The 21578-nt window shown below is 36.6% G+C and overlaps 1 protein-coding gene across 2 annotated transcripts in view; it reads left to right on the top strand.

Moving 5' to 3' along the window:
• Positions 1-21578, top strand: part of CFAP36 (cilia and flagella associated protein 36) — a 73903-nt gene that overhangs the window by 8944 nt on the left and 43381 nt on the right. For both annotated transcript variants that reach the window (XR_013164272.1, XM_077134270.1), the window contains exons 2-3: positions 7353-7417; positions 11662-11763. Coding sequence is in view for 1 of the 2 variants with exons in the window: in XM_077134270.1 (XP_076990385.1) it covers positions 7353-7417; positions 11662-11763 (167 nt within the window). In the remaining variant the exon portion in view is untranslated. The remainder of the gene's footprint in view (positions 1-7352; positions 7418-11661; positions 11764-21578) is intronic.

Genomic DNA, 21578 nt, shown 5'->3' on the forward strand with positions numbered 1-21578 from the left:
GTCATGAACTACCTTACGATCCTCTCATATTACTCCTTCTAGCTGCTCCAGAATATAGGAGGCTAGGGACATAAATATATTTTTTTATCATCAAAATTGACTTTTTTTCCTTTTTTTTTTGTGAAAAATAACATATATACAAAACAGCTATAAATTTCAAAGCACACACCACAGTTAGTTGTAGAACATATTTCAGAGTTTGACGTGTGTTACAATTTCACAATTTTAGGTTTTTACTTCTAGCTACTCTAAAATACTGGAGACTAAAAGAGGTATTGATTTAATGACTCAGCATTCATATTCATTTGTTAAATCCTGTCTTTTCTGTGTAACTCCACCATCACCTTTGACCTTTCCATCCCTCTCTTTAGGGGTGTTTGGGCTATGGTAATTCTAAATTTTTCATATTGGAAAGGGCTGTCACTAATATGGGGTAGGGAGATAGAACTATCTGATGTTCTGGAGAGGCTGGGCTAGGCTTCAGGATTTATCTGGTCTAGGGACCCATCTGGAGGTTGTAGGTTTCTGGAAAATTACTCTAGTGCAGGGAACCCTTGTGGAATCTTAGATATTGCCCTAGGTGTTCTTTAGGATTGGCTGGAATGGTGCTGGTTGTGGATTGGCAGATTATGATAGGTAGCAAGGTCTACCTGAAGCTTGCATAAGAGCAACCTCCAGAGTAACCTCTCGACTCTATTTGAACTCTCTCTTCCACTGATACTTTATTAATTACACTTCTTTTCCCCTTTTTGGTCAGGATGTAATTGTTGATACCACGGTGCCAGGTCTGGATTTATCCCTAGGAGTCATCTCCTATGTCGCCAGGGAGACTTTCACCCCTGGATGTCATTCATGTCTTACCTAGGGGGAAAGGCAATGATTTCCTTGCAGAGTTGGGCTTAGAGAGATTGAGGTCACATCTGAGCAACAAAAGAGGTTCTCCAGAAGTAACTCTTAGGCATGCCTATAAGTAGTCTAAGCTTCTCCACTACCTATGTAAGCTTCACAAGAATAAGTCTCATGATCGAGGATATGGCCTAGTGATTTGGGTATCCCTACAGTTTGACACAGTATCAGGGGATTTCCTCTTGTTAAGGTTTAATAGTTTCATATTCTTTTTCCCATCCCTCAGAGGCTGTTGCCAGTACTTTTTGATTCTCTGCTTAATATACTCTAGGATGTAATCAGTCATTACAATAATCTATACAGGATTAAAGGACCTCTTTCTTATTCTGTGCTCCCTGTGTTTCAGTTGTTCAAATGAGCTATACGGGTAGGTTAATTTAGATTATGCACTACAGAAAATTTCAGTTCCAGACCAAATAAACCTTTCTTCCAGGGGTCTTAAAGAGTATGTGTAGTTCTAAAATACACTGTCTTCCTTACCCCTGTATTATGAATTACTTTAACCCCAACCTGTTCAGCCTCATTCTTCTTTCTGAATATATATATATAACAGTCTCTCAAAATCCAGAAATAATAATTACCACTCTGGGCTTAATATATCTGCTCTAAAAGCTTATAATCTAGGCCCCTGCTTTCTTATAAGCATTTTCTAAAGGTGACCTACCATTGTTGTTTTTTTTATTTCTGGCTTATTTTGTCTCACCAAATGTCCCACATTTTCATTCACATCATTGCATGCCTCACGATTTTGTTCCTTTTTGTAGTAGCCAAACCTTTGTTCATAAGTATATACTATTGTTCGCCAATCTACTTCTCCGTCAGTTCATCCTTCAGCCACCTGCATTCATTGGGCATCATGTAGAGGGCCCAAAGTCCACAGCCCATCAACATTCTCAATTTTAGATAATTACATTGTTCCCAAGAGACAGAAAACCAGTAAACCACCCTCACCAAATAGGAAATCTAAACCTCCTCTTAACTCTTGTCCCTCCCCCCATTATTTACCTCTGCTGTTGCTGTGGTAGTGCTGATGGTTTCCTTTTGAACACAGCTCATAGCATGCAATAGCAATTTTCCCCCATACCCTGGACTTAAATACTCTTTGTATAAGAATCATATCTTTGATGTAATTCTTGTGAGAACTAATTCATATTTCTAGGGCTAATCAGTGCGACACGTAGGTCTATACAACCCCTTTCAATCTTGTTTATCTTTAATATGGTAATATTACTTATAGACCCACTAGAGAACCACCTGCACTCCTATCTATTCCCTTACATTGGAGTTCGACCTCATTAGCTAACGATTCACCCATCTCTACCTTCTATGTATCTCTAAGTCGCCTGTATTCTGTATTATAAGCCTCCGATTATACCTTTATGCTAGTCATAAAAGTGGAATCATACAGTATCTATCCTTCTGTGTCTGGCTAATTTCACTCGGCATTATGTCCTTGAGGCTCATCCATCTTGTTATGTGCTTCAGGATGTCATTTTGTCTTACTGCTGCATAATATTCCATCATTTGTATATACCACATTTTGTTGATCCACTCATCTGTTGCTGGGCATTTGGTTTGTTTCTATCTTTTGGCAATTGTGAATAATGCTGTTAGGAACATTGGTGTGAAAATGCCTGTTCGTGTCATTCCTTTCAGTTCTTCTGGGTATATACCAAGTAGTGCTATTGCTGGGTTATAGGGCAACTCAATATTTAGTATCCCGAGGAACCACCAAACAGTCTTCCATAGTGGTTGCACCATTATACATTCCCACCATTATACATCAAATCCCAGACATACAATTTATCTGTAATTACTTCATAACTGCATAAGTGTTGCAGTTTCTCCACATCCTGTCCAACATTTATAGTTTCCAGTTTGTTTAATAGCAGCCATTCTTACAGGTGTGAGATGGGATCCCATTGTAGTCTTGATCTGCATTTCCCTTACAGCAGAATGAAAATGAGCATCTCTTTATGTGCTTTTGAGCCATCTGTATTTGCGCCTCAGAAAAGTGCCTGTTCATATCTTTAGCCCATTTAATAATTGGGTTGTTTGTTCTTTTGCTGTTGAGTTGTATGATTTCTTTGTATATACAGAAAATCAAACCTTTGTCCAATATGTGATTTCCAAATATTTTCTCCCATTGAGTTCGCTGCCTCTTCACCTTTTTGACAAAGACTTTTGAGGTACAGAAACATTTGATTTTGAGGAGTTCCCATTATCTTTTTTTCTTTTGTTGCTTGTGATTTGGGTGTAAAGTTTAGGAAGCTAAGGAGGTTGTTTTTTGTTTATCATTTTATTATGGAAATTTTCAAACAAGTACAAAAGTAGGAATAAAATGATGAACACTTATATATGTCTCACCGAGCTTCAGCAGTTACCAGTGCTTCTGCTTTCATCTGTACCCTCTCCCATAGCACAGTACCCCCATCCCTCCTCTGGAATATTTTAAATTAAATCCCAGACATACAATTTATCTGTAATTTATCTGTAATTACTTCAGTGGGTATATCTGAGAGATAAGGACTCTTTAAAAAAATAAAAAGACATAGCCACAATGACATTAACACTCCTAACAAAATTAGTAGTAACTCCCTATTATTATTAAATATCCAGTCTGTATACATTTGTCTAATTGTTACTGTTTTACAGTTGGTTGACCTCTTTGAGTCACTATCCCAACAAGTTTTAGCTATTATTGTTGTAATTATTATTAGCTGTATAGATGCATAGTAATCACAAGAATTTTTCTTTTTTTGGCATGGGCAGGCACTGGGAGTCAAACCCGGTCTTTGGCATGGCAGGGGAGAATTCTGCCAATGAGCCACCATTACACTACCCTCTTTTTTTTTTTTTTTTTTTTAAGTAATATTACTAAGTGTTAACTTAGTTTGACCATTATAGCTTACTTTTGATTCCTGTTGGTAAGATACCTTCCATTGAAATTAAAATGCTGCCCATATCTATTGGGGAAAATTTCGCATTTTTCTATTTGCTGTCTTACTGGGTATAATGGCAAAAAAAATGGACAGTCATTACACATTTGGAAATATTTTATGGGGTCCATTTGCAGTACTATTCTCAACATAATTCCATAGCTGATATTAGCTGAAGTCTTTGTTGCAACATATAACTTGGTCATCTTCAGGTAGTAGTGAAAAGTTTTTTTTGTGCATTAACTCACTTGCTTTTTTATATGTCAAGTAGATATATTCAGATGTGTTCATTCCATCAGTCTTCTAAGAACTTTTAAAGAAAATACTTTCTGTATGACCCTAGGTTTTGGTTTTAGTGCTTATATGCACAGGATTCTTTGTTCTCTAAGAATCTTTTTTTTTTTATCCGAGATACCTAGGTTGCTTGTCTTTTTTGGAGATGGAACTAATACAATCACAGTGTATTTAAAAAAAAATCTAGAACTGTATTCATAGTATTATTTATGAGTAAAAATTGAGAGCATCCTATGTTTAGGTTTATTAGGGTAGGAGGTATTTCCCTGTAAGAGTTGAATATTATAACCTGAATTTTCAATTTTTTCATGACCTTTAGTATCAGTGTCTTTAATCTGTCATTACCACACTATGCTTTGCATCATGACAGGTGAGACCTATGATCTGACAAAGAATATTATCCAGGATTGAATAGTGACCCACTTAACTAATTAATAGCCTAGGAACTCTGGGTGCAACCACTGTGGAAGGCAGTTTGGCGGTTCCTCAAAAAGCTGAATATAGAATTGCCATACGACCCAGCAATACCATTGCTAGGTATCTACTCAAAGGACTTAAGGGCAAAGACACAAACGGACATTTGCACACCAATGTTTATAGCAGCGTTATTTACAATTGCAAAGAGATGGAAACAGCCAAAATGTCCATCAACAGAAGAATGGCTAAACAAACTGTGGTATATACATACGATGGAATATTATGCAGCTTTAAGACAAGATAAACTTATGAACCATGTAATAACATGGATGGACCTAGAGAATATTATGCTGAGTGAATCCAGTCAAAAACTAAAGGACAAATACTGTATGGTCCCACTGATGTGAACGGACATTCGAGAATAAACTTGAAATATGTCATTGGTAACAGAGTTCAGCAGGAGTTAGAAACAGGGTAAGACAATGGGTAATTGAAGCTGAAGGGATACAGACTGTGCAACAGGACTAGATACAAAAACTCAAAAATGGACAGCACAATAATACCTAATTGTAAAGTAATCATGTTAAAACACTGAATGAAGCTGCATCTGAGCTATAGGGTTTTTTTTGTTTTTGTTTGCTTGTTTGTTTGTTTGTTTGTTGTTGTTTTTTACTATTATTACTACTTTTATTTCTTTTCTTTATATTAACATTTTATATCTTTTTCTGTTGTGTTGCTAGTTCCTCTAAACCGATGCAAATGTACTAAGAAACGATGATCATGCATCTATGTGATGATGTTAAGAATTACTGAGTGCATATGTAGAACGGTATGATTTCTAAATAGCCTAGGAACTCTGCTTTTCTATCAAAGAAATCTGAAAAACTGACACTTTGTCAGTGCTCATAACCTATTTTCTAAGACCCTTTGACTGAAAAAGTGGTAGGTGTAGTCTCAATATTTTTAAATATATCTATTTATATTCTCAGATGTTCTCTTTACATAAGGGTGTTAAGAAAAAAAACTAAGAAATTTGAAGTTGAAGAGCTAACTTTTTAAAAAAATTAAAAAAATATATAACACATTCTTAACTTATGATCATTCCGTTCTACATATATAGTCAGTAATTCATAATATCACATATTTGCATATTCAACATCATGATCATTTCTTAGAAAATTTGTATCAATTCAGAAAAAGAAATAAAAAGACAAAAAAAATTCATACATACCATACCCCTTACCCCTCCTTTTTATTGATCACTAGCATTTCAATCTATATTTATTTTAGCATTTGTTCCCCCTATTATTTATTTTTATTCCATATGTTTTACTCATCTGTTGATAAGGTAGATAAAAGGAGCATCAGACACAAGGTTTTCACAATCACACAGTCACATTGTGAAAGCTGTATCATTTTACAGTCATCTTTAAGAAATGTGGCTACTGGAACACAGCTCTACATTTTCAGGCAGTTCCCTCCAGCCTCTTCATTACATCTTGACTAACAAGGTGTATCTATTTAATGTGTAAAAATAACCTTCAGGATAACCTCTCAACTCTGTTTGGAATCTCTCAGCCATTGACACTTTATGTTATCTCATTTCGCTCTTCCCCCTTTTGGTTGAGAAGGTTTTCTCAATCCCTTGGTGCTGAGTCCCCAGCTCATTCTAGGATTTCTGTCCCATGTTGCCAGGAAGGTCCACACCCCTGGGAGTCATGTCCCACTTAGACAGGGGGAGGGCAGTGAGTTTGCTTGTTGTGTTGACTGGAGAGAGAGGCCACATCTGAGCAAAAAAAAGAGGTTCTCTTGGGGGTGACTCTTAGGCTTAATTTTAAGTAGGCTTGACCTATTCTTTGTGGGGTTAAGTTTCATATGAACAAACTGCAAGATTGGGGGCTCAGCCTATTGCTTTGATTGTCCCCACTGCTTGTGAGAATATCAAGAATTCAACTTGGGGGTGGGCCACGGTGGCTCAGCAGGTAAGAGTGCTTGCCTGCCATGCCCAAGGACCCGGGTTCGATTTCCGGTGCCTGCCCATGTAAAAAAAAAAAAGAATTCAACTTGGGGAAATTGAATTTTCTCCCTTTCTCAGCATTCCCCCAAGGGGACTTTGCAAGTACTTTTTTACTCACTGTTCACATCACTCTTGGATTTATTGGGGCATCACTCTGGACAAACCTACAAAATCTTATGCCCCACTCAAGGTTCCATGTACTCATGATATTCAATTAAGCTGTCCACATAAGTTATAATAGGAACAAATATAAATTTTGTACCAAATAAACATTTTTTGCTTTAGTCTCACACGTAAGTTAAAAATTTAAAATATTACTATTTTCAACACTGCAGTAATGACATCCTTTGTTCTTCCTCATGCAAAAACATTTTTAAATTTGTACATTTAGTTGCTATCATTATACACTCTAGGCATTCCTAGATTATACCATCTCAGTCTCTATCATCTATCTTTCTTTCTGATTTCATTTGTGCCCCCAGCCCTCCTCCCTCTATCATTCTCACATTCAGCTTCATTCAGTGTTCTAATATAATTGTATTACAATTAGGTAGTATTGTGCTATCCATTTCTGAGTTTTCACAATCAGTCCTGTTGCACAATCTGTATCCCTTCAGCTCCAATTACCCAATATCTTACCCTATTTCTATCTCCTGGTGGTCAAAGAGCTAGGTTTTAAGAATGATATTTCTTTTTTTTTAAGGAGTGGACTTTATATTGCATTAATGAAGTGAAATGTTTTTTTTTAAAACTACATGATATTTTTCTTTTAAATTTAGTTTTTGATGATGAAGAAGAAAGCAAATTGACCTATACAGAGATTCATCAGGAATATAAAGAACTGGTGAGTATTTTATCACTGACTTTTTTTTGTTATGCAATTTTATTGAGATATATTCACATACCATATAATCATCCAAAGTGTATGTATTAGTTAGGGTTCTCTAGAGAAACAGAATCAATAGGAAATATTTATAAATATAAAATTTATAAAAGTGTCTCACATAACCATGGGAACGTAGAGTCCAAAATCTGTAGGGCAGGCTGTGAAGCTGACGATTCCGACGGGGGTCTGGACGAACTCCACAAGAGGGTCTCACCGGCTGAAGCAGGAAGAGAGCCTGTTTCTTCTGAATCCTCCTTAAAAGACTTCCAGTAATGAGATTAAACACCACTCATTGCAGACGTACTCCCCTTGGCTGATTACAGATGGAATCAGCTATGTATGCAGCTGACGTGATCATGATTTAATTCTATGAAATGGCCTCATAGCAACAGACAGGCCAGCACTTGCCCAACCAGACAAACAGGTACCACCACTTGGCAAAGTTGATACATGAACCTGACCATGACAGTGTACAATCAGTGTGTGCTGGTTTGAATCTGTGGTGGACCCCAGAAAAGTCATGTCCTTTAATCCTCATTCAACATTGCTGGCTGGGAGCTTTTTTATTGCTTCCATGGTGATGTGACCAACCCAGTTGTGGGTGGTAACTTTTTATTAAATGGTTTCCATGGAGTTCTGACTCCACTCATTCCAGGTGGTCTTGATTAGTTTACTAGATTCCTTTAAAAAAGGAAACATTTTGTAGAGAGGAGTCCGCTAGCCAGAGATCTTTGGAAATGAAGAAGGAAAATGCCCCTGGGAGAGCTTTATGAAACAAGAAGCCTGGAGAGACAGCTAGCAGACATAGCCATGTGCCTTTTGCTAGCAGACATAGCCATGTGCCTTTCCAGTTGAGAGAGAAACCTTGAAGTTCATTGGCCTTTTTTGAGTGAAGGTAGCCTCTTCACTCTTTGGTGCCTTAATTTGGACATTTCTATAGACTTGCTTTACTTTGGATAAGTTCATGGCCTTAGAACTTTGGACAAGTTCATGGCCTTGTAACTTATTAAATTCCCCCTTTTAAAAGCCATTCCACTTCTGGTATATTGCATTCTGGCACTAGCAAACTAGAACACAGTTCACAGTATCATCATATAGTTGTGCATTCATCATCACAATAAATTTTTGAACATTTTTAGTACTTCAAAAAAAGAGAGCAGAATAAAAATAAAAATGAAAAAGAGCACCCCAAATATCCATACCCTTATTTTGCCCTATTATTTATATATTTTTTGTCCTAATTTTTTTTACTCTATTTGTCCATACAGTGAATAAAGGGAGTGTTGGTCACAAAATTTTCATAATTATGCGGTCACACTATAAAAGCTATATTGTCAATGTGACTGTGTGGTTGTGAAACCTTTGTTCTCATGCTCCTTTTATCTGTCATGTTGACAGATGAGTAAAATGTATGGGTTAAAAATAAATAAATAATAGGGGGAACAAATGTTAAAATAAATTTAGTAGATTGAAATGCTAGTGATCAATGAAAGGGAGGGGTAAAGGGTATGGTATGTATGAATTTTTTTCTGTTTTCTTTTTATTTCTTTTTCTGAATTGATGCAAATGTTCTAAGAAATGATCATGATGATGAATATACAGCCTGATGATATTGTGAGTTACTGATTATAAAACAAGAATGGAGTGATCATATGGTAAGAATGTTTGTGTTTGTGGTTATGTGTCATAAATAAATAAATAAGCAAATAAATAAAATTACTTAGAAAAAAGCTATAAAGTTATACAGTTGTCTTCAAGAGTCAAGGATACTGGATTATAGTTCAGAAGCTTCAGGTATTTCCTTCTAGCTATTCGAATATACTAATAACTAAAAAGAGATATCTATATAATACATAAGAATAGCCTCCAGAATGACCTCTTTATTCTATTTGAAATATCTCAGCCACTGAAACTTAATTTTGGTTGATTTCTCTTCCCGTTTGGTCAAGAATGCTTTCTCAAACCCATAATGTTGGGTCCAGGCTTATCCCCAGGAGTCATGTCCCATGTTGCCAGACATAATTATAAGTATGCTTAGCTTCTCTTTTGCAGGAATAAGTTTCATAAGGGCAAGATTGAGGGCTCAACTTATTAACTTGGTAGTCCTCACTGCTTGTGAGAATATTAGGAATTTCCCAGGTGGTAAAGTTTAGTATGTCCATATTTTTTCTCCCACTCCCTCAAGTGGACTTTGCAAATTTTTTTTATTCTTTGCTCACATTACCCTTGGATGTATTGGGGTATCATACTATCCTGTACAAATCAACAAGGTCTCACACTCCCTATTCAAGGTTCCATGTAATTATGGTGCTTGAATAACTGACCATACAAGTTGAATTATATATTGTGTTACAGAAAATATAAATTTTGTACCAAATAAACATTTCTTTAGGTCTCACATAGAAGTTGAAGTTTTGAAGCACAGTCATTATCCTTTACCCTGTATTTTGATTTGCCTTAGTCCTAACCATATCTGCATCATTCATATCTCTTATTGAAGTTTGATCTTTTTTTCAGCTTTTTTTTTTTTTTTTTAACAGTTGCTGTATGGGGTTATGCTGACGTTTATAGCTGTAGACCTCTAGCTCTGAGATAGATATCCAAAGTTCCAGGGAACAACCAGGTTATACCCAGAGAGCTCAGCATCTCAGAATTTAGAAATAACTGTTACATCTCAGGAATAAATGTGACTGGTATAAGAGCTTACAATCTAGAAATCTATAATAAGCCTTCCCCTGATAACCTGTGCTCTCAAATTCAATTTTCTGAGTTCGCACATTATAGCTACTCCAAATTAGTAAGGTGTTTTAATGTTTGTATTTTTGGTTCTAGCTTATTTCATTCAACATACTGTCCTCAAGGTCCATTCATCTAGTTGTATGCCTCACAACTTCATTCTTTCTTGCAGCCGCTCAATACTCCATTGCATGTTTACACCATAGTTGGCCCTCTGTTCATCAGTCAATGTACCTTTAGGCCACATGCATCCATTGCAAATCGTGAATGCTCCCACCATAAAAATAGTGTGCAAATGTCTATTCGTGTCCCTGCTTTTAGTTGTTCCACGTATATGCCTCATAAAGGTGTATTTGAATATATATATATATATATATATATTACGCCTCTGTGGAACCACCACACTGCCCTCCACCTCACTTCCCTACCAATAGTAAATAGGTACATCCCTTTCTCCACCTTTTCTCCAATATTTGTATCTTTCTTTTTAATTTTTAAAGTTTTATTCACACACCATACAATCCAACCTAAGTAAACAATCAGTGGCTCCTGATATAATCATATAGTTATTCATCACCACAGTCTATAAGAGGACATTTCCATTTCTTCCACAAAGAAAGAGGAAGAGAAAAAATAAAAGAAGATTAATAAAAAATAATAAAAAGGAGAAATAACACCACCAAGAATCCCATTCTCTTCCCTTACATCACCTCTGACATTTAACTTCCAATAACTTTTATTTATTTTTATTTTATTTATTATGGACTCTAGTTTGCATTGATTGAATTTTTTCCATTTACTATCCCATTTTCAGCACCATTAGTTCTTGTCCATGTAAAAACATTCTTTTGTTTGTACATTTATTTTTCACTGACTTTTAAAGGCAATTAGAATAGTATTCTTTTTAGTTTTTCTAAATTAAATAAATGGATTTTTCTATAAAAATTCCTTAATTTTACGAAAATTCAGTCTAACCTAATGATATTCCCAGTTGTATCAGTCTCTCAGGTTCGCCAGCATCTCAATCTTATGACCTCTTATCTCTTCTGCTCTAGACTAAAGTATTTATGGTTTTGTGACAATTATTTTAAGGGATCTTTCATCTAATCTTTAAATTTTCTTATTTTTCTATGAATCTAGAGAAGTGTTATTCATTTTGCCGTAGTTGTCTTTTGATTTAAATAAATGCCTTTGGCAGCAAAAGAGTTGTACTATATTGTATTTCATAATTCTGACAAATTATTTTTAGTAGAGAGAAAAAGTTGTGGAAAATCATTTCATGTGATTCTCTACAAAAAATATTAGTTTTTCTGTGAAAGACAATGTCACTTTCATGTAATATGTACATTAATAATTACAAACAAGCATTTGATTCTATATTTCTAAACTAAATACTTAATATAAAAGTTGTCATTTAGAATATTTCTATGTAAATTATAGAACTTAAAGTTTGTTTTTCTTTTTAGGTTGAAAAGCTGTTAGAAAGTTACCTCAAAGAGATTGGAATTAATGAAGATCAATTTCAAGAAGCATGTACTTCTCCTCTTGCAAAGACCCGTACATCACAGGTGTTTGTATTATTTTGTGTTATTCTGCTAACATAATTTTTTTTTAAATTTTTTTTATTAATCAAAAAAAAGAAAAGAAATTAACACAACATTTAGAAATCATTCCATTCTACAAATGCACTCAGTAATTCTTAGTATCATCACATAGATGTATGATCATCATTTCTTAGTACATTTGCATCGATTTAGGAAAAGAACTAGCAAAACAGCAGAAAAAGATATAGAATGTTAATATAGAGAAGAGAATTAAAATAATAATACTAATAAAATATATATATATAAAGGAAAAAGAAAAAAAAACAAAAACAAAAGATACAAACACACAAACAAACAAACAAAAAACCATATTTCAGGTGCAGCTTCATTCAGTGTTCCAACCTAGTTACATTACACTTAGGTATTATTGTGCTGTCCATTTTTGAGTTTTTGTATCTAGTCCTGTTGCACAGTCTGTATCCCTTCAGCTCCAATTACCCATTATCTTACCCTGTTTCTAACTCCTGCTGGTCTCTGTTACCAATGATATATTCCAAGTTGATTCTCGAATGTCGGTTCACATCAGTGGGACCTTACAGTATTTGTCCTTTAGTTTTTGGCTAGACTCACTCAGCATAATGTTCTCTAGGTCCATCCATGTTATTACATGCTTCATAAGTTTAGTCTGTCTTAAAGCTGCATAATATTCCATCATAGGTATACGCCACAGTTTGTTTAGCCACTCGTCTGTTGATGAACATTTTGGCTGTTTCCATCTGTTTGCAATTGTAGATAATGCTGCTATAAACACTGGTGTGCAAATGTCCGTCTGTGTCTTTGCCCTTAAGTCCTTTGAGTAGATACCTAGCAGTGGTATTGCTGGGTCGTAATCCATTCTGCCATTCTATGTCTTTTGATTGGGAAATTCAGTCCATTAACTTTTAGTATTATTACTGTTTGGATAATATTTTCCTCTACCATTTTGGCTTTTGTATTATATATATCATATCTGATTTTCCTTCTTTCTACACTTTACTCCATACCTCTCTCTTCTGTCTTTTCGTATCTGACTCTAGTGCTCCCTTTAGTATTTCTTGCAGAGCTGGTCTCTTGGTCACAAATTCTCTCTGACTTTTTGTCTATAAATGTTTTAATTTCTCCTTCATTTTTGAAGGACAATTTTGCTGGATATAGGAGTCTTGGTTGGCAGTTTTTCTCTTTTAGTAATTTAAATATATCATCCCACTGTCTTCTAGCTTCCATGGTTTCTGCTGAGAAATCTACACATAGTCTTATTGGGTTTCCCTTGTATGTGACAGATTGTTTCTCTCTTGCTGCTTTCAAGATCCTCTCTTTCTCTTTGACCTCTGACATTCTAACTAGTAAGTGTCTTGGAGAACGCCTATTTGGGTCTATTCTCTTTGGGGTGCGCTGCCCTTCTTGGATCTGCAAATTTAGGTCTTTCATAAGAGTTGGGAAATTTTCAGTGATAATTTCTTCCATTAGTTTTTCTCCTCCTTTTCCCTTCTCTTCTCCTTCTGGGACACCCACAACACATATATTTGTGCGCTTCATATTGTCATTCAGTTCCCTGATCCCCTGCTCAAGTTTTTCCATTCTTTTCCCTATAGTTTCTGTTTCTTTTTGGAATTCAGATGTTGCATCCTCCAGTTCACTAATTGTAGCTTCTGTCTCTTTAGATCTACCATTGTAGGTATCCATTGTTTTTTCCATTTTTTCTTCTTTGTCCTTCACTCCCATAAGTTCTGTGATTTGTTTTTTCAGATTTTCTATTTCTTCTTTTTGTTCAGCCCATGTCTTCTTCATGTCCTCCCTCAATTTATTGATTTGGTTTTTGAAGAGGTTTTCCATTTCTGTTCGTATATTCAGCATTAGTTGTCTCAGCTCCTGTATCTCATTTGAACTATTGGTTTGTTCCTTTGACTGGGCCATATCTTCAATTTTCCGAGCGTCATCCATTATTTTCTGCTGGTGTCTGGGCATTTGATCAGATTTCCCTGGGTGTGGGACCCAGCTGGTTGAAAGGTTTTTCTGTGAAATCTCTGGGCTCTGTTTTTCTTTTCCTGCCCAGTAGGTGGCGCTCGTGGTGCTCGTCTGTCTGCACGGCAGTCGGCCCGGGAAACCGTGCGTGGAGGTGGGGGTCGCTGGCCGCCGCGGCTTGGGAGAGTGCCGGTCCTAATTGCCCAGCTGGCCCGAAACGCCAAGCGTGATGGGAGGGCCCCGCTATCCAACATTCCCAGTCAGACCGGGGAGCCATGTGCGTGGAGGGGACCCCAGTCACCAGCCGCCCCGGCCGGGAAAACGCGCGCCCCTCGGGTATCTCACCGCAGCAGATTCTCCTTGCCCGTTCAGCTGTTCCAGAATGGGGTACGCTGTCTTTTTGGTCTCTGTCGTGACTCCGGGAGCTGTTTCGTATTGTTTCTGTTTCTTTAGTTGCTTTTCTGGAGGAGGAACTAAGACCCGCGCGTCTTACTAAGCCGCCATCTTCTCCGGAAGTCTCACATAATTTTTTTTATTAAAACTTTTTTTATTGTGAAATATAACATATATACAAAAAATCAATAAATCAATAAATCTCCAAGTATATTGTAACAAGTAATTGTAGAATAGATTTTAAAGTTTGGTGTGGTTTATAGTTCCATGATTTTTTGTTTTTCCTTCTTGTTGCTCCAAGACACTGGAGACCAACAGAAATATCAGTATAATGATTCAGCAGTCATACTCATTTGTTAAATCCTATCTTCTCTGTTAACTCTCTTTATAGCATAAATATATAAAAGCAATAAATTTCAAAGTACATCACAACAGTTAACTATAGAACAGGTTTCAGAGTTTGGTATGAATTATAATTCTATAATTTTAGGTTTTTATTTCTAGCTGCTCTAAGGTACTGGAGGCTAAAAGAAATATCAGCATAATAATTCAGCACTCATACTCATTTGTTAAACCCTACCTTCTCCTCTATCACCTTTGATCTTTCTCTCATTCTTTAGAGGTATTTGGGCTATGCGCATTCTAACTTCTTTATATTGGAAGGGGCTGTTGATAAAATGGGATAGGGGGATGAAACTAGGTGATGTTCTGGAAAGACTGACCCCACTTCAGAACGTAGCTGGTCCAGGGACCCATCTGGAGGTTGTAGGTTTTGGAAAGTTACCCTACTGTGTTGGAACCTATGTAGAATCTTAGGTTTCTTTAGGATTGGCTGGAATGGTTTTGGTTGCAGTTTGGCAAGTTATGTGGTTTGGTTGTGGTTTGGTATCTCAGCCACTGATAACCTTATTTGTTGATTTCTTTTCCCCCTTTTTGTCAGGATGGTATTGTTGATCCTATGGTGGTAGATCGAGGCTCATCCCTGGGAGTCATCTCCCACGCAGCCAGGGAGACTTTCATCCCTGGATGTCATGTCCCACATAGCGGGAAGGGCAGTGATTTCACTTGCAGAGTTAGGCTTAGAGAGAGTGAGGCCCACTGAGCAACAGAAGAGGTCCTCTGGAGGTGACTCTTAGGCATACCTATAAGTAGGCTAAGCTTCTCTGCTACAAACATAAGCTTCACAAGGGCAAGCCTTAAGATCAGGGGCTTGACCTGTTGATTTGGGTGTCCCTAATGTTTGGCACAATATCCAGGGTTTCCCCAGTGGTAAAGTTTGGCCAATACTTCTTGATTGTCTACTTAATATAGTCTGGGATGTATCCAGGCATTCCATTAAGCTATACAGATTAAAGGCTCTCATTCTTATTCTGGGGTCTGTGTGTTTGGATAGTTTAAATGATCTATCCAGGCAGGTTGTCTTAGATTATGTGCTACAGAAAATTTAGGTTCTGGGCATAATAAACCTTTCTTTTTTTTGGTTTCAAAGAGTAGGTGAAGTTCTGAAATATAGGCAATACCTTCCTTATCCCCGTGTTCTGAAATGCCTTAATTCTGACTTGATTGGTTTCATTGTTATAAAACAGCCCGTCAAAACCGCTCTGGACTAAATGTGACTGCTATAAGAGCTTACAATCTAGGCCCCAGTTTTCTTATAAGTATTTTTAAATGAGCCCATACAATATTTGCTCTTTTGTTTCTGGATTACTTTGCCTCACCAAATGTCCCACAGGTTCATTCACATCATTGCATTATTCTGCTAACATAATTTTAACACAAATATCCAGGTTATTTCTTTTGAGGTGTTAATTAATGGATGCAATTAAAAATGAATTCTTTGAACTCAGAACAAGATCACAAATTTATCCAAACTACTGTTTTATTTATATGGCTCTCTGATAATTCTATAGTTGCCCCTTTTTAAATCTTTGCAGATCCTTAGTCCATTATTCCTAGGGCTTCCTTCTCTTGGAAACCCCTTTTATTGTATCATTAGTCCTGCAGTACTGGGCTGAAGTACACAGTATGTGTATTTATAACTAAAATTTATAAGGGTTCGTTCTAGCTACTATTTTAGGTACTTAACATGTATTATCCTTAGGAAACTGGTGCTATTTTATTACCAATTGGAAATGGGGAAACCAAGGCATATTAAGCAGCTTGTCCAAGGTCCACATCTAAATAAGAAATAGACCAGGTAACTATTCCAACTAACAGTCCATGATCCAAGGTAGAGGATAGGGATATGTTGCTAGCATACAATGAGCTTTCTTCTCAAAAACTTGCTTTGACTTCCAGTCTTCTGCCAAATAAACTGTAATTTCTTAGCAAGCATGTAATCAGGATTGTCCATGATCTAAACCCAGATATTTTCAGCCTCAATCTCCCATTATATTTCTGTATTGCATAATTTACTATAGTCATTCTGGTTACTCACTTTTATGAGCACTAGTATACCTAGCTGGTTACTCATTTTTATGAGCACCAGTGTCCCTGGCTTTGCTTTATGCTGTCCCTTTACCCTGATGTTTTGATCCCCATTAGCCCCATTCTTTTCCTACCCACAGGAGTCCTTCTCATTCTCCGGACCTAGCTGATAGGCTGCCTCTTGATCAAAACTTCCTGATCCCTTTGGTCAGACCAGTACCCATTTTAACTTACTAGTCACTTTTACATTGATATTTTTGGCATTCTGTCTTGAATTACAGTTTCTTTCAAGTCATTTACTCCTATTAGATTGTAAGACCTTTGAGTTTTTTTTTAAATGTTTTTATTATAAACAATGAACTGATATACCAACATTCTTGACATAACAATCATTCTTGACATACGAACATTCTTGACATGGTTACAACCAGTGGCTCACAATATCATCACATAGTTGTATATCCATTACCATGATCATTGTTTTGAACATTTGTGTCCCTCCAGAAAAAGAAAGAAAAAAGAAAAAACTCATACATGCTATACCTCTTACCATTTCATTTCATTAACCACTAGTATTTCAGTCTACTCAATTAATTTTAACCTTTGTTCCCCCTAATTGTTTGTTTTTTAATCCATATTTTTTACTCTTCTGTCCATACTGTAGACAAAAGGAGAATCAGAACAAGGTTTCCACAATCACACAGTCACAATGCAAAAGTTATATCATTATACAATCATCTTCAAGAAACATGGCTGCTGGAACACAGTCTACAGTTTCAGGCACTTCCCTCTAGCCACTCTAATACACCATAAACTAAAAAGGGGATATCTATATAATGCCTAAGAATAACCTCCAGGGTAACCTCTCGACTCTGTTTGAAATCTCTCAGCCACTGACACTTTATTTTGTCTCATTTCTCTCTTCTCTCTTTTGGTTGAGAAGGTTTTCTCAATTCCTTGATGCTGAGTCCCATCTCATTCTAGGATTTTTGTCCCACGTTGCCAGGGAGGTTTGCACCCCTGGGAGTCATGTCCCACATAGAGAGAGGGGGAGGGCAGTGAGTTTGCTTGCCATGTTGGTTGAGAGAGAGGCCACATCTGAGCAACAAAAGAGGCTCTCTGGGGGTGACTGTTGGGCCTACCTTTTTTCTCCCCCTATCATTTATTTTTATTCCATTTATTTTACTCATCTGTTGATAAGGTAGATAAAAAGAGCATCAGACACAAGGCTCTCACAATCACACAGGCACATTGTGAAAGCCACACCACCATACAACCATCTTCAAGAAACATGGCCACTGGGACATAGCTCTACATTTTCAGGCAGTTCCCTCCAGCCTCTCCATTACATCTTGACTAACAAGGTGTATCTATTTAATGTGTAAAAATAACCGCCAGGACAAACCCTCAACTGTGCTTGGAATCTGTCAGCCACCGACACTCCACCTTGTCTCATTTCACTCCTCCCTCCCCTAGTCGAGAAGGCCTTCTCAATCCCTTGATGCTGAGTCTGAGCTCATTCCAGGATTTCCATCTCATGCCGCCATAAAGGTCCACACCCCTGGGAGTCATGTCCCACATAGACAGGGGGAGGGCAGTGAGTTTGCTTGTTGTGCTGGCTGGAGAGAGAGGCCACATCTGAGCAACAAAAGAGGTTCTCTTGGGGGTGACTCTTAGGCCTAATTTTAAGTAGGCTTGACCTATTCTTTGTGGGGTTAAGTTTCATATGAACAAACTGCAAGATTGGGGGCTCAGCCTATTGCTTTGGTTGTCCTCTCTGCTTGTGAGAATACAAAGAATTCAACTTGGGGAAGTTGAATTTTCTCCCTTTCTCACCATTCTCCAAGGGAACTTTGCAAATACTTTTTCATTCACTGTTCAAATCACTCTAGGATTTATCGGGGCATCACTCTGGACAAACCAACAAAATCTCATGCCCTACTCAAGGTTCCATGTACTTATGGTGTTCATTTAAGCTGTCTTAAATGAATTTAAGCTGTCCAAATAAGTTATATTAGGAAATGCACTAGTCAAAATATACATTTTGTACCAAATAAATATTTTTTGCTTTAGTCTCACACATAAGTTAAAATTTTAAAATATTAATTACTATCTATTTTCAACACCCTGCATTAATGACATTCCTATGTTCTTCCTCAGGCAAAAACATTTTTTGAATTTATACATTTAGTCACTATCATTATACACTCTAGGCATTCCTAGATTATACCATATCAGTCTTTATCGTCTATCTTTCTTTCTGATTTCATTTGTGCCCCCAGCTCTCCTTCCTCTGTCATTCTCACATTCAGCTTCATTCATTGTTTTTACATAATTGTATTACAGTTAGGTAGTGTTGTGCTATCCATTTCTGAGTTTTCACAGTCAGTCGTGTTGCACAATCTATATTCCTTCAGCTCCAATTATCCAATATCTCACCCTATTTCTATCTCCTGATGGTGTCTGTTACCAATGAAATTCTCCAGGTTTATTTACTAATGTCAGTTCATATCAGTGAGACTCTACAGTATTTGTCCTTTTATTTCTGGCTAATCTCACTCAGCATAATGTCCTTAAGGTCCATCCATGTTGTTACATACTTCATAACTTTGTTCTGTCTTACGGCTGCATAATATTCCATCATATGTATATACAGCAGCTTGTTTAGCCACGCATCTGTTGATGGACATTTTGGCTGTTTCCATCTCTTTGCAATTGTAAATAATGCTGCTATAAACACTGGTGTGCAAATGTCCATTTGTGTCCTTGCCCTTATGTCCTCTGAGTAAATACCTAACAATGGTATTGCCAGATCATATGGCAGTTCTATACTTAGCTTCCTAAGGAACTGCCAAACTGCCTTCCACAGCAGTTGTACCATTTTACATTCCCACCAACAATGGATAAGTATGCCCTTTCTCCACATCCTGTCTAGCACTTGTTGTTTTCTGTTTTATTGATAATGGCCATTTTAGTGGGTGTGAGATGATATCTCATTGTGGTTTTGATTTGCATTTCTCTAATAGCCAGGGAAGTTGAGCATCTTTTCATGTGCCTTTTGGCCATTTGTATTTCCTCTTCTGAGAGGCATCTGTTCAAGTCTTTTTCCCATTTTGTAATTGGGTTGTCTGTCTTTTTATGTGTTAAGTTGAACAATCTCTTTATATATTCTGGATAGTAGACCTGTACCTGATATATCGTTTCCAAATATTGTCTCCCATTGTGTAGGCTGTCTTTTTACTTTTTTGACAAAGTTCTTTGATGCACAAAAGTGTTTAATTTTGAGGAGTTCCCATTTCTTTCTTTCTTTCTTCAATGCTCATGCTTTGTGTTTAAGGTCTAGGAAACTGACTCCTATGATAAGATTTATAAGATATCTCCCTACATTTTCTTCTAACAGTTTTATGGTCTTAGATCTAATGTTTAGGTCTTTGATCCATTTTGAATTAATTTTTATATAGTTTGTGAGATATGGATCCTCTTTCATTCTTCTGTATGTGGATATCCGGTTTTTTAGGCACCATTTATTGAAGAGACTGTTCTGTCCCAGGTGAGTTGGCTTGACTGCCTTGTCAAAGATGAATTGTCCATAGATGAGAGGGTCTGAACACTCTGTTCGATTCCATTGGTCAGTATATCTATCTTTATGCCAGTACCATGCTGTTTTGACCACTGTAGCTTCATAATACGCCTTAAAGTCGGGTAATGCAAGATCTCCGACTTCTTTTTTTTTCCTCAGGATACTTTTAACTATTTGGGGCACCCTGCCCTTCCAGATAAATTTGGTTATTGGTTTTTCTATTTCTGAAAAGTAAGTTTTTGGGATTTTAATTGGTATTGCATTGAATCTGTAAATCAGTTTAGGTAATATTGACATCTTAACTATATTTAGTCTTCTAGTCCATGAACACGATATGTTGAGCCTACTTTTAAGTAGGCTTAGCCTATCCTTTGAGGTTATAAGTTTCATGAGAACAAACCCCAAGATTGAGGGCTTGGCCTGTTGATTTGGTTGTCCCCACTGCTTGCAGGCATATCAGGAATTCTCCAAATGGGGAACTTGTATTTTCCCCCTTTCTCCCCATTCCCCCAAGGGGGCTTTGCAAATGCTTCTTTATTCGCTGTTCAAATCACTCTGGGATTTATTGAGGCATCACACTAACTTGGAAAACCTACAAGATCTCATGCCCTATTCAAGGTTTCATGTACCTATGGTGTCTTTGAGGTGTTTTTAGTTATCTTTGCATCTCCAGCATCCAGCATAAAGAGATGAGAGTTTTGTTCCTAGTAAGTAGCTCTCAATAAATGTTTATTAATTTAAATTATCTCAATATTCTGGTCTAGAAGAGGTTGTCTAGACTGCTATTTAATCAAGGACTTCTGGTACAGTTCTCTTTTGCTCACTTGAAGTTCACCTCTAATTCTAGAATTAGAAAATTTTTTTCCTTTTTTTCTTTTTTTATTTATTAAAAAAAATTAACTAACACAACATTTAGAAATCATTCCATTCTACATATGCAATCAGTGATTCTTAATATCATTACATAGATATATGATTGTCATTTCTTAGTACATTTTCATCAATTTAGAAAAAGAAATAGCAAGACAACAGAAAAAGAAATAAAATAATATAGAGAAAAAAGTAAAAATAAAAAATACAAAAAATATAAATATGAAAAAAACAGAAAGAAAACATACAAAAAAAACTATACCTCAGGTGCAGCTTCATTCAGTGTTTTAACATAATTACATTACAATTAGGTAGTATTCTGCTGTCCATTTTTGAGTTTTTATATTCAGTCCTGTTGCACAGTCTTTATCCCTTCAGCTCCAATTACCCATTATCTTACACTATTTCTAAGTCCTGATGGTCTCTGTAACCAATGACATATTCCAAGTTTATTCTCTAATGTCGGTTCATATCAGTGGGACCATACAGTATTTGTCCTTTAGTTTTTGGCTAGTCTCACTCAGCATAATGTTCTCTAGGTCCATCCATGTTATTACATGCTTCATAA

This window comes from Tamandua tetradactyla, chromosome 17 (genome assembly GCF_023851605.1).
Source record: "Tamandua tetradactyla isolate mTamTet1 chromosome 17, mTamTet1.pri, whole genome shotgun sequence".
NCBI classification, from domain to species: domain Eukaryota; kingdom Metazoa; phylum Chordata; class Mammalia; order Pilosa; family Myrmecophagidae; genus Tamandua; species Tamandua tetradactyla.